At 35.4% G+C, this 14,014-nt stretch overlaps 1 protein-coding gene across 4 annotated transcripts in view; it reads left to right on the top strand.

Annotated features, from left to right (window-relative positions):
* The window catches only part of AGMO (alkylglycerol monooxygenase), a 363,926-nt gene that overhangs the window by 195,513 nt on the left and 154,399 nt on the right, over positions 1–14,014 (top strand). For all 4 annotated transcript variants that reach the window (XM_046669021.1, XM_046669022.1, XM_046669019.1 and 1 more), the window contains exons 7-9: positions 9,241–9,307; positions 11,579–11,644; positions 11,735–11,814. In XM_046669021.1, coding sequence (XP_046524977.1) covers positions 9,241–9,307; positions 11,579–11,644; positions 11,735–11,814 — 213 coding nt within the window. The remainder of the gene's footprint in view (positions 1–9,240; positions 9,308–11,578; positions 11,645–11,734; positions 11,815–14,014) is intronic.

Raw genomic sequence — 14,014 nt, 5'->3', positions numbered from 1 at the left:
GCTCTTGTCCTCTTCTTTGAGGAATAATGCAATCATAGGTGACAAGAGTCAGCCTTCAAGATAATTTATTATAAACATAGTCCTTTAAAACTGCTGTTTACTGTATAAACATGGCCTAGTCTCATTCTTTGTTAAAACTAAGCTTTTAACTCTTCAATTCTATGGTATGGATTCATCAGAAATTTACTCCCTATGAAGTCTTTATGATCCCAACAGTCCTGATTCTTCCAGATTGTTTTATTTCTAAACTATAAATATTGTTTTTTCACTCCTTAGTGTGGAAATTCAGCTACCTCCATATTACACGCTTACTGAAGTAGAAAACTGCCTAATCAGATAGGAAAACATTTGGCTGTGAATAAATCAGCATTTGTCGAGGATTTCAAAGTGTGAAACTAGGCAGACAAGCACACATCCTAAGAGCTCTGCTTTCTCTTGTTTCCCTGTAGAGAAATCGGAGGCTAATATGGCCACCACTGCCATCTGTCTAAATACTTGAGTGTGTTGTCTTGAATTAACACAGCAGAACTAGTGGGGGATGTAATTAAGATTTTATTTTTACATTTCATCACCAGATGCTCTACAATATAAATTTATTCATAAATGTTCGATTGATTAAGTTTTTAACAAGGAAAACAGTAAGTGTTTAAAGACCAACTAATTCAGAACAAGTAAAATTATTTTAATACGCTAACTTATAGTGTCCATGGATCTTATCCTTTTCCTAAAACTTTAAATGAGGAATTACTATAGATTATTCTTGAATGTGAAAAACATATTCTTATATATATCCAAACAATAAAATATGATATTGTCACTCATTTTATCTCTAAGTAATAGCTAAATTACCTGCTACTAAATTATAATTTCCATTGTTCTACTCTGTGATCTTTCAAAAGTTCTTAACACAGTACTTGCATAAAATATATGCTCAATAAATACTTATTAAATAAGTGAAACTCACATAGGTATTTTGATTTCCATATAGTCAGTTGAAAAAGTTTATGAGTTCTCTAAAGCATTTTCCAGGAACAAACAATCAATGAGACTATTTGCAAAGCTGCGCTATAGTGAGCTAAATAAAAGCACATATCTTTATTAAAGGTAATTTTCAGCTTGCTACCAGAAAAGGAACTCAGTTTTCTTCTTGTTAGATAATTCTTGTGCCAATTATAAATTCAAATTGAGTATTAGTTCAAATATCTGTTTAGTGCAATAGTAATTGAAAAGAAAAAAAATTGAATGATTTTCTCATCCTTCCCAAAACAATGCCAAATCATATGAAAAAGATAACTTTTTGTAAAACCATTTTTCCTGAAATAATTTTACTTTTCCTTTGAAGAATTGACTAGACTGTAAATAAGCTTCCTGCAGGAATTGCCTGTGTATCACTTTCTTTTTACTTCTAAAACCTAGTAAGGTCCATAGAAATTCAATAAATGTTTGCAGAATGAATGGACTGGCTGACAAGAAACTTCTTGCTCTGCTTATTATGCAAGTAATTTTTAATGAGAGACTTTGATAAGGATTTATAAATACAAATTTTAGTGATCTGAAAAGATTATTTCCAATGTTAATAGAAAACTACTATTGGTGATTTGGTACTTAAAAGAGTTGTTAATTGACATTTGACTAAATATTTAATATTTAATATATGTGACAAATATATTTAATAAAGATAAATATATGTATATACATTAATATTTTTGCCCTTCAGGTTTTCTATCTGTAAATGAGACTAAAATACTGGAATGTATTATTGAAGGTCAAAGAAATATTTATAACCACTTACTTTTCAAAAAGATATGCATGAGCCTGGAGTTAATTGTAAAGATCTTTTAAAATAAAAGATTCTTCAATTTTTTAAATACATAAATGCACATGCATACATGTTTAGATAGATAGATAGATGGATAGATAGACAGAGGAAAGAAAGAAGGAAAAAATGAAAAAGCAAGGAAGGTAGAGGGAGGAAGGAAGAAATGAAAGTAAAAAGGGAGGAAAAGAGAAAAAAAGGGAGAGGGAGAGAGGGAGGGAGGGAGGAAGAAAGGGAAGAGGAAAAGAAAGGAAAGAAGAAAGGGAGGAAGGGAAGGATAGAAGAAAATTGACCAGGAAAAAGGCAACTAATCATGATATAACTATTAGTCCATTTAATTTTAATTTGGGTTTTCATTGAATCTTGCCACTAATTTACCTGAATAGTTTTGCCATTTTCAGACTACACTTCAAGCATATCTTTCTCAGTAAAATATAACATGACAATGATTTTTATATCAGATGATAAATGTATTAGGAGCTGGCTTAGTATTTCCCTTAAATACTGACTGCAGTGAAACACGGAGGCCCACAGTGGTATGGGTCCCTCTGGAACATCAATCATGCGTGATGCTGTAAAGAAAAGTCTTGACTAGTTAGAGTCAATGTCATCACTCTAACCTATGCTCATCTGAATGCAGGCATTCTCCTACTATGGAGATTTTATTTCACTTCACCCCCAACCCAGTCACTCTCCAGCATTTATCATATTGTTAGCACATTCATTTCTATAATAAGGATTCTGTAAAACACATGTTTCTTAGGACATATTTTCCCTATTATGATGTTTCCCTCTCAGACAGGAAGCATGAATATTTGTAAGCATCTCTTGTTTGGAAAAACAACTTTACAATTAACTATAGGCTCACACTTTGTTTCTGAAAAGCAAGTTGTTATAAATATTCCTATGGCCTCTCAATAATATGTTCCAGTATTTTCGTACCCATCTGCAGGTGGAAACCTGAAGGGTAGAAATATAACATAACATTCCCAATTTTACTCTGAAATTTGACAAAAGAATAGAAGTAAGAGTTTTTTTATTAGATTTGAAAGCCTCTTCTCTAACCTCAGTAGTCAGAGTGAGGTGAGAGGAGGAAATTTTCCAAGCAATTCAAACAAACAAAATAATTTTTTCTTGAATTAACTGAATATTTTTGTGGAAAACAAGTCTTGTCTTCCAAATTGACCATTGGTTAACCATTTCTGTACCCTTCACTGAACTACAAAAATCTAACCAGTCGATGTGTTTCAATCAGAAGAATCAGTGAAAATAGTTAAGAAATATATAGAATGACTAGGTTAATTCTATAGGAAATAATTTCAAACATGATATTAATTTAGAATATTTCTTTTGATGCTTTATAAAGTTCAATTCTAAGTCATTTTTCAATTACAATTGGAAAGACCTATGGAAGTGTGTTTTTCAGGTAATGTAGGGTAGTTAGAAAACTCCTGAGAACTATATCATGGAAAGAATTAATTGCAATCAGTTCATAGTAGGCATTTAATTATTTGATTTATCACATGTACTTAGTTTATCAATTTCTAGAGCAAAATTATTCCAGGTTAGTAACCTAGATGCAATGAAAGTTTCATTAATCCTTTTGGACTCTAAGTCATTCAACTCATTTAAAGTGTGACTGCAGGGCAAGGTGGGGGGTTGTAAGAACTATCAAAAGAAATTTCAAAATCACTTGGTGATATGGAAACTGTATTTTCCATCTCTGGCTCCTTTCCTCGAAACTGAAGCCCTAGTAAACCTTTAATGTGATAACATAAAAATAATTGAATAAATGAATTGACTAATTCACTTGCCAATAATCACCAGAATTCAACTATCTCATCTAGCTTCTGTGATTTTCTGTTTAGTTTTGTTTTGTTTTTAGCTCCTTCGTTTTAGCTATTTATCTCAATTTTCCAATTCACTACATCAAAGATCATGTTTGGGCTTACTTTCCTGGCTTTAACTCTAAGGGCACTCTAGACTCGTGTTTTGCCTCTAGCCTTGGGAGTGCCCACTAGACTCATTCCCTAGTGCACCCCTCCCTCCAACTTCCAAATAAGAAGGTGGAAAATAAAATGCTTCCCTCCTGAGCTGCAAAAGACTGGAGCACAGCAAGAAATTCATATCCATGAAGCAGAGTTTCTCAACCTTGGCACTATTGACATTTTGGACCAGATCATTCTTTTTTTGGAGGACTGTCCTATGCACTGTAGGATGTTTAGCAGTACTAAAACCCACTACTCACTAGATTCCAGTAGCACTTCCTCTGATTGTGACAGTCAAAAATATCTCCAGACATTGCCAAATGTCCCCTGGGATCACAATCACCCCCACTTGAGCACCGCTAATATAAAGGCATAAGTGTGGAGGGCAGTGAGATGGATTTATTTACTCAACACAATCTTGTTGAGTAATCACTATATGCAAGGTAATGTCGCATGTGCTATGAGAAACCTAAAGAAGAGTGAGTCACAGTTTCTGTCCATGGAACTTGCAGTCTAGTATGGAAATGAATATGAACAGCTAGGACACAGAATAGCATGACATAAAAATTAGCGATGTCTCAATACGTATTCAGAGAAAGGAAAACAAAATTCTCACTGGAAGAATCAAGAAGAGTGCTTGACAACTTTAGATAAGTCTTGAAGGAAGAGCAGGATTCCAAAGGGCAAGATGGGAGGGAAGGTCTTAGAAGCAGAAGAAAGAGAACATTGGAAATCAGTCTTGAGGAAGAGTGTGGACAGCTTTGAATTCCAAATTTTTGTACTTTATTTAGTTCATTATGAGGAGCTTTTCATTTACGTTCATTTTATTTTTGATGAAGAGAAATGACATGATGAGAAGACGACAGAATGTCATGACCCCCTATTCTCTTCTTCTACATTTCGCACCCCAACCATCAATAGTGGAAAGAGAAATAAGGAATTTGTAACAAGTCCAGCAGATGATCCAGAGCACTTCTGCTGGATAAAAGTTGATAGAGTGAATGGAGCTTATTATAATAAAATTGTTGTTTTTATTATTTATTCATTTGTAATAATTTATTATTATACAAGTAAAAACAGCTTAAGAAATTATCGTTTTGGAAAACAACAATTTCGAGAAATAGAAAAAAATGCTTAAGTTATTGTTTTTGAAGTATGGGTGAGAAATTAGCACTCAAGTTTTAATAATATGTAAACTAAAGACACAATATAAATAAAGAGGGCAAAGGAAATAATCTAAATCTCTCTATTTAGGACATTGTTTCTCAATTTCTGGGGACTTATGTATCTGTTTGAGTGTACGATAAAAAGGGTGGTTTCCCCCCAGTAGCATACCCATAGGCACATATTCATAAAATTTGGTGTGACACTTCCCGGTGTTCTTGACCTTCTGAAGCCCATCCATGTCTTTCTAGACATTCATGGTCTTTAGGTTACAAAATCTAGACAGAAAACTACAGGATACAAGACTTAGATCTCTGCTTTGGAGACCTAAGAAGCACCAGAAGTACCTAAAATACCACGAAGGGCAGCTTAGAAGCTGAAATCTCTGGGCTCCTTATAAATACCTGAATTCACTTTTAACTGAAATGTAGTCAAAAAGTATTTAGCTATCTCCCATTAAATTTCTAAAACTTTAAATTATTTTTATTTGACAGAAAAATTGCTTTATCTCTTAAAAGCAACATGATAGAAAAATAGAAACATCCCTGAGATGAAACTGAGAAGACTTTGCACTTCCTGCAAGATGTTTAAACTTGCACTAGTAATTGAACTTCTCTGAACTTTGGTTTTATGTTTTTTTTTTTTTCTAAATAGAGCAGTGGACTATATTATTTTAAAGCCCTCTATATGTTCTAAAATTCCATAATTTAAATTGTCATCTAAACGTAAAAAAACAAGACAAATAAAAACTTTTAAAAAGGAGAATAGCTTCAATTATTTCCACAGTAACATATTTTGGGGAAGTGATTCAAAGCTAGATGTGGTTGAATTGCTAAATGACTGAATTTGCAAAAGTGGGCGATAATTAAGTCGTTATGCTCAACTCTTATTAATTATTAATGACTTCTCCATGACTTTGAATCAAAGGGATTTTCTGCAAGAGAGGTTCTGACCGGGCTGTCTGAATGATGAATCGTCTCCCACACCGAGGTGGTCTTCCTCAGCTCCAAGGTACTCATAGGCACTACCAGGAAATTTAACTGTGGTTGCCTGTGTTGTGCTTGGCTTTTAACTTAAAAAAAAAAAGAGGGGAACTTTCAATATTGATATCACCATGCTTTAGCCTGCAGGAGCAAAAAAATTTCTTTGAGGAAAAGTGCTTGACATTAAAAAAAATAATGCCCTCAGCCAAGGCTCCAGTCATCTGAACGCACTCACCATTTGTGTGGCTTTAAGTCTGGCAGCACACACACCAGGACCAAGGATCAGAAATGCATCTGGGTAGCAGAAGCCCGACAGTGTATTCTCCTCCACTCCCTTTTGTTGCCTGTTTTTGTAACATATGTTAGGCACCAAAGAGACAAACAAGGATAAAATGGTTTTCTCCTTTCCCATCTGGTTCTCTGCCAGAGATACAAAGCCAGACCAAAGCATCAGATTTCAATGTTCTGACTGCTGAGAAACCCCAGTTTCTTGTTCTTTCTCCATCACCATTCTTCTTCTCAACAAATATTTTTCCACCAAGTACAAAGCGATGTAGTCCAATAAAACAGAGGGTTATTTCTACGTACTCCCCTCCCAATTCCTGGTCATTAATACCATATTTGTGGGATAATACCTTGTGTGCCTTATTTCATAGGAATGTAGGCTGATCTATAAAGGTTATATATTTCACAGTATTTTGAACTCCTGACATTAAAAAATACAGGTAGTTTTAATGTATAAATGAGTTCTGTTGTATGAGTTAACTGCCAAGTCTGTTGTTGGAGCTTATAATATGTTTCTCCTGGAAATAACTTTAAAAATGGTGATAGAACTCCAGGTTAGAAGAAAGAAAGAAAAAGAAGGAGACAGAGAGAGAGAGAAAGAGGAAGGAGGTGAGAAAGACAAAAAAAAAAAAAAAAGAAAGAAAGAAAAAAAGAAAAAGAGAGAGAAAAGCCCAAATTAATATACAACACATAATATTATACATTCTTTGCATGCAGACATTTCTGTCTGTTCCATAGTGGAAACTGAAAATTCCTTAAAAGTTGGCCAGCAGGGTGGGAGGCAAGGATTGTTTCTTTCAGCAGTGTAAGCAATGGGTCTGACAAGGAGATGAGGGTGGCACCTGCCCCATCAAAGGATGCAGCATTGTCATGTGGCAACACTGCCACAGCTTCTACTTCAAGAGGGTACAGGACCCTACAAGCTGAGGATGGTGTGGCAACTGCAGCCCTTCACATTTGCAAAGCAATTGTAAATTGGGTGTGTTAATGTCAGAGATTGCCAAAAGAATGATTAAACCCTGCTATATAAAGAGTTGCAATCTAGAAGTATGCCTGGGACTTTAGGAATCTATTAATATTTTCAACTGGGTAACTGAGTATTATTGTATATTATTAGAGTAGCAATTTCTTTGATTTAAAAGTTTATCATAAAAGTTTTCAAACATTCAGAAAAGTAGACAGAATAATGGAATGCATTCATGTATCTCCATCACTTCGATTCAAAAATCATTATGATTTTGATTCATTTGCATCAGCTATCTTTTTGTCTTTTCCATTGCCAAATATCTTGTAGCAAAACCTAGATCTCATATCATGTATACTGCAGTTATACAACTCTAAAAAAAATTACATTTTCTTACACAATGACAGCACCATTATAACTCCCAATGTAAACAGTATTTTGTGTCATGTAATACTCTGTTTATAATCAATTTTCCATCATTACCTATAAAATGTCTTTTATGTTTTGTTTGTTCAGATAAGTATCCAAACAAGATCCTCACATTACATTTGTTGTTATGTATCTAAAATATCTTTTCATTTTAAGCAGTCCCGTCTCCCTATTTTTTTTTCCCATATCACTAACTTATTACCAAATTCATGTCAGTGTCATGATTGTCAGTGGCCATTTTTTTCCTCTTAAGCATCATTTAACTTATTCCTTTATTCCTCATATATCCTCTAAATGGAAGTTTACACTGGAGGTGAATAGTTTCTTGAGATTGCACTAACGATGAATTGATTTTGTCATTGGTAGCTTCTAATAAGTTCATTTAGATAGAATTAAGTAAAAGTAAAATGTTCTGTTATCTGCCACCATTGGTGGAAGAAAGAACAATGTAATCAAGATTAAAAGGGTTCCCATATTGCTCAATATTAGTTATATAAAATGCCAAATGTCTTACACATGGTCTGCTGTTCTTTTTTATGACACCTACCTGGTTCCTATACTCCTGAGATAATTTGAAGACGCTGGCACAGGGGATTCTTACTGAGAAATTTCGAGAGGGAGCATTAGAAAGTTATAGACCAGATTTTGAAGGGTCTTTACTCACCAAAAAAGATTCTCTATATATCTGACTTTGAACTGTGCCTCTAAGATGAACTAGTAGACGATGCATCTACAGGTAAGAGATCAGTTAGGATTCTGTTTGAATAAGCAGGATCTTCTTAATGCAGCAGATAACAGCTACAATAGTAAGTTGTTGCTATCTGGCTGATTATTGGGTGAAACCAACTCCAGAAAACGAATATAATACTGTGTATTCCCTCCCTTAGTTATGCTCTGCTAACATAAAGTCATCAAAGACAAGGTTGAATGACAAAAACCGTAAGACTACCTGAACCCTGAGAGAGGTACGGTTGGCAATAGTAGTATGGAAATACGTATCATTTGTAATCCTCAGAACGTTATTATGTAGACTCTGTTAATGTTCCCATTTTAAAGATGATGAAACTGAGTTATAAAATGCTTAAGTTATTTCCCCAAGATCATATAGTAATAAACAGAGCATCCGGGGACTGAACTGAGGCAGTCTAGCTCTTCAGCTCACTACCACACTGTCTCTCAAAATACAGTTATGAGCTTATTTTTGTCTTTATATGAGCAACAGGTGTTAGAGAAACTTCTTCCAACTCTCTGATGCCAACACTGAAACTTGCAATATCTCTTAGCCCCTGTGGGGTTTTAATGTGGGTACTTATATATTACATATACTTTTTTTTTTTTTAGATTTTTATTTATTTCCTTTTTCTCCCCAAAGCCCCCCGGTACATAGTTGTGTATTCTTCGTTGTAGGTCCTTCTAGTTGTGGCATGTGGGACGCCACCCCAGCATGGCCAGATGAGCAGTGCCATGTCTGCACCTAGGGCCCGAACCAACGAAACACTGGGCCGCCTGCAGCGGAGAGCGTGAACATAACCACTCGGCCACGGGGCCAGCCCCTATTACATATACATTTAATGATAGCTATGTGTATAATGCTCCTTTTGTTTTAAACAGGTCATCGGTAACCTTGGTCCTTTGGAACTGATTCTTAATACTCCTAGCCATCATAGGGTCCATCACGGTAAAGAAATTTGATTTCTTTTTTCTTTCTTTCTTCATTTCTTTAAAAAGGATATTATTATTTTACATCGCTTCATTTCATCACAATTAGTCAACATAGTCAGTACACACTGTGCAAATAGACATCGATTCTTCCGTTGTACCTGGACAAGCCTCATCTCCAATGCAAGGACTGGAGAAAAACAAAACAAAAATTCTTATTATCTGTTTTCTGTATTTTCCTTTTTGCTTAGATATCCTTAGTTGTAGTGGAAAAACACGTTAACCAGCTGAGAGGATATATACTTTATATTTTGAAGGAGTCTGCTGAAGGCCACTCCTTGACCCAATGCTGAGGGTCATTCCTATCTACAGCCAGAGAGTCCTTGGTTTTAAAAACTGTTGGAATTTGAGGAAAGCCTAATAAACAACACTTCACTTCCTGCCTAAATTCTGTGAACAAACTCAACATATGCTGCATTTTCCTGACTAGGAGAAAATCCAATGTGGCTAGTGTCTAAGGTTTAAAGACACCACCTCAAGAAATAACAGAAATATTTACATTTATGCACCAAAAGAACTGTGCAAGAATGTGCATATCCACATTATTTGTAATAGAAAAAAAGGAGATATACTTCAAATATTATCAGCAGTGGAACAGATAAATTGCAGACTATTCATGAAATGGAGAGTTATATAGCAATGAAAATGTCTGCTCTATTACTACATGCAATGGTGTGAATAAAGCTCACAAAGATAATGTTGAAAGAAAGAAGCCAATAACAAAAGAATAAATACTATTGTCCTGTTTTTATAAGTTTCCAGGCATCACAGGCAGCATTGGAGTACTAAAGGCCTGCCTTCCCAAGGGGAGCAACGTTTTCCCATGGCAGGGAGCAGAGCAGAAACACAGACACCCTCAGGAAGAGGAGAGGATGGGGTCAGGCTGCACATGCCCAGTTTCCTCTTCCAAACTCAACAGCCATTCTCCCACCCACAGGGCATAGTTAGTGAAGGGGTGGAGAGTCCAAGAGTTTTACACTCTTGGGGTTTTCGCCATATAAAATAACATATAAGGAATGGAGAAGAACAAGTCCACATTGAAGAAGAAAGTTGCTAATTTCTTCTGTTTGGCTTCAAAGTACCTTTGCACTCACGTTGCTCTATGTCAAGGTTTCTCAGCCTCAGCACTACTAATATTTTGGACCAGACAGTTCTTCATTTGGGGGTGGCGGTGCTGGGGTAACTGCCCTGTGTATTATAGGATGTTGATTTCTACCTACTAGATGCTAGTAACACCCCCTCCCAGTTGTGGCTACAAACAAAGTCTCCAGGCATTGCCACATGTCGCCTGAAGGGCGAAGTGCTCCTCCACAATGGGGAACCACGGTTCAGCCCACTAATGGCAATGGCTTGTGCACCTTTGTACGCAGCCCCACTCAACTTTTGCACTGGAAGGGATTTTTCCTTGTGTCTGCACTTTCCAATGTACATTTGCATGTGTGGAAGGCATGGAAAGAAATGAGGACACATGAAGACAGTTGAGTTGGTTAGAGTAGTGGTTTGGTAGGTTAATGTTCTTTTTCCTTTCATTTACAATCATGTAGATATGCTTGCGTCTATTTAAGCTTTTTTTAATTAAAGAAACTATGCCCAGCTATTTAAATTTGTTACAATTTGAATATTTTGGAACAGGAAAAAATCGTATATGTTAATGAGTTAATAAAAATAATCAAGGGTAATTTAATTTTCACTAAAGTCTTTTAGGATCAAAAAAAAAATAGTAAAGTCTCACTCTAAGTAGAAAATTGTCTTCCTGGAAAAGACACAGAGAAAAGGGACAGAAATAACAACTCACTTCAAAATTTAAAAAAAAATACAAATGTACATATGTTATTCATCTTATTTCCTACCACCTTTTTTTTTTCTGGGACATTTAATTTTTTATTATTACTGTTCGATACTCTTACAAAACAAGTTACTTAGAATTATCTCAGACTTTCAAAAACTGGAAAATTGTAAGCAAAAGGATTTTTTTAAACCTGGGATAATTCTAAATATATATAGTTTTAAGCAAATCTCTGCTCTTTTTAGTAAAATTTACTGAAAAATAAATGAAAACAATTTACTAGCAAGTGATGTCTAGTAGCGTCAGTGAAAAGACATTACTAAGGAAATCCTTCTGTTGCATAAGTCTTAATTTTGTGAGTGGTTCTAAAATATAAGGCAATGAGATGTTTCAAAAGGCATAACTGCATTTTTAAGCGTTATTTTTTAATATTTTGTCTTGTAGGCAGAAACCGTTATTGCATAGACAAAAATTATGCCGGCACTCTTATTATATGGGATAGAATTTTTGGTAAGTGAAAAGTATGAAAATAAAATAAATTAAATTAGCTCCTTAATTCACAGATAGTCAAAAATCATATGCTCAATGTTTATCTTCCAGGGACATTTGAGGCAGAGAGTGAGAAAGTTGTATATGGTCTAACACATCCCATTAATACATTTGAACCATTCAAGGTGCAGGTAATGTAATTCGTTTTATTTTTCTGAATCGATTATATCCTTTCACAAATCTCATATTTAAAAGAAAAATCCGTTTTTAAAAGGTGGAAATACATTACACTATCCTGAAAAAAATTTTTTAACTGTAAAAGAACTTGGAAATAACTCTGGCACTCAAAGACTTGCATCAACTTGCGTCAATTTAAAAACATCTCATTATAAGAATTTTTAAATATGTCTACTAGCTAGAATTTTAAAAAGTGACTCTTTAGCAAACATATTCTTTCTCAGAATAGACCTGTAACGTATTCATGTATTCAGAAGGAGCAATAGTAAAAAGTGTAATTAAGGCTGATCCCACAGTAAGAAAACTATTTGCTGCAAGGCTCCATGACTCTGGTTAAAAATTCAGCACGAGGCCTTTGCCCTACTCTTCTTGGACCTAAGTGTCAGGAGCTATTACGGGTTGCTTAGGTCTGCGCATTACCTCACCTGCTAAGACTTGTTGCACTGGACCAGTTTTCTGTTAGACATGTGGTATTGGTTGTTCACTGGTCTCAATGGTTGGCACTAGAGAAATGAAGAATGTCTGTGAAGCTCTGATCCGTCAGCTGCAGACCACCACAAATACTCCTGAGGCTGGGACTGCTAAATGAGAAAAAGATAAGAATGCTTAAAAAACTGAAGAGGTCGCTCAACGACAGCCCTGTCCAGAGACTGGGTTTCCAGCATTCAGTAAGGAAGGAAATTACAGGTTCATGTGGGGTGTGCTTTTCAAACCTACTTCTTCAAAGTTTTTAGGAAAATAAAATAAAATGAATTTACATTTATTGAGCTTTTACTGTATGCAGGACATTGCTAACAGCACAGCACAAATATTTAATGTAACCATTACTGAAATCTTATGAGGTAGGGGTTCTCTTTAGCCTCATGTTTTGGTGGGTGAACTCAAGTTCCCAGGATTAAGTAATTCACCCAACTACACACAGCTTGTCAGGTGCAAACTTAACCAAGGTAGGCTGCGGGCCAAGCCCAAAACTTGCATAATTCTGTTTAACTTTTACATTGTGCCATCACAATTGCCTTTACTTTCAAGTGAAACACATTTTTATCTCACACTTTAAAGGAGAAAAATTGATTATTTCTCTTCTCAACTACAGGGCATTTCTGTATCTCTCTCTGCTAGACATTACTAAGAACATATCTCTCTCAGGAGACTACTAACAAATCTATCAGAGTACGTTCTTAATCATAACCTTTATAAAATTGAAATCAATATAGAAATAATACATCGAGAGCTACTTCTTCACTTGGTGTAGTCTTGTCTCTGCAATGTGGAGATTAAAAATGAATAGATAAATTGTCTCTGTCCACCAGGAGACAGTCTTTCAAACTTAAGGTGCATATGAACCACGGGACGATCTTATTAAGGTGCAGACTCTGTTCGGTAGGTCTGAGGTCTGTCCGAGATTCTGTGTTTCTGACAAGCTTGAGGTGATCCCGATGCTGCTGTTTCATGGTTAATCCTTTAAGTAGCAAGGTTGTGGAGTATACGCTCTTGCTGAGGAGAAGGGCTTCACATTTTCAGAATAAGAGATTGAAAGCTGTTCTACACAAGAGGCACAAAGAGTTGGATGACTAGGATCTGGAGGAACACAGTCCTCAATCACAGGTATTTATGAGCGGCTACTGAATCTGTCAGGTTCAGTTCTCCAGGCCTGTGCCCTCACATAAACATTTCTTTTAGTGTAGTCGTTGTCACAACTGTGCCTAAGGTTTCGTTTTCTAGATGCTTACTTATATTGTGAAAAATGTCAAATCAGCCAGTTGTGATAATTAGGAGTTCCTGAACATGCAAAATCCTATACTTGCTTTCACTTGCGTTTCTTTATACTCAGTTAAATTTCTCGCCTTTCCCTCCCAGGCATCAAAAGCAACTTGAAATGGCCCCCTCTAGATAGAGAGGCATTTTCCCCTTATTATTAGGCATAAACCATTCACTTCACTCTCCTTTGGAGTCTGGGAGTTTCTGGGCATTGGAAAGCAAATTAGCAAGAAAGTGTTCCTTATTTTAAAATGTTACATGTATTATTTCTCATGGCTGTGTCTAGAATGATAGCAATAATCTTGCAGTCAGTTTTCAAAATAACAAAAGAGATAATACATCACTGTGTGTTATAACTCCTAAGAACATTAATTTTTTGTATTATTATTACAAAGT

The sequence above is a fragment of the Equus quagga genome, chromosome 8, assembly GCF_021613505.1.
Source record: "Equus quagga isolate Etosha38 chromosome 8, UCLA_HA_Equagga_1.0, whole genome shotgun sequence".
In the NCBI taxonomy this organism is placed as follows: Eukaryota; Metazoa; Chordata; class Mammalia; order Perissodactyla; family Equidae; genus Equus; species Equus quagga.
This window is presented reverse-complemented; position numbering and strand designations above follow the sequence as displayed.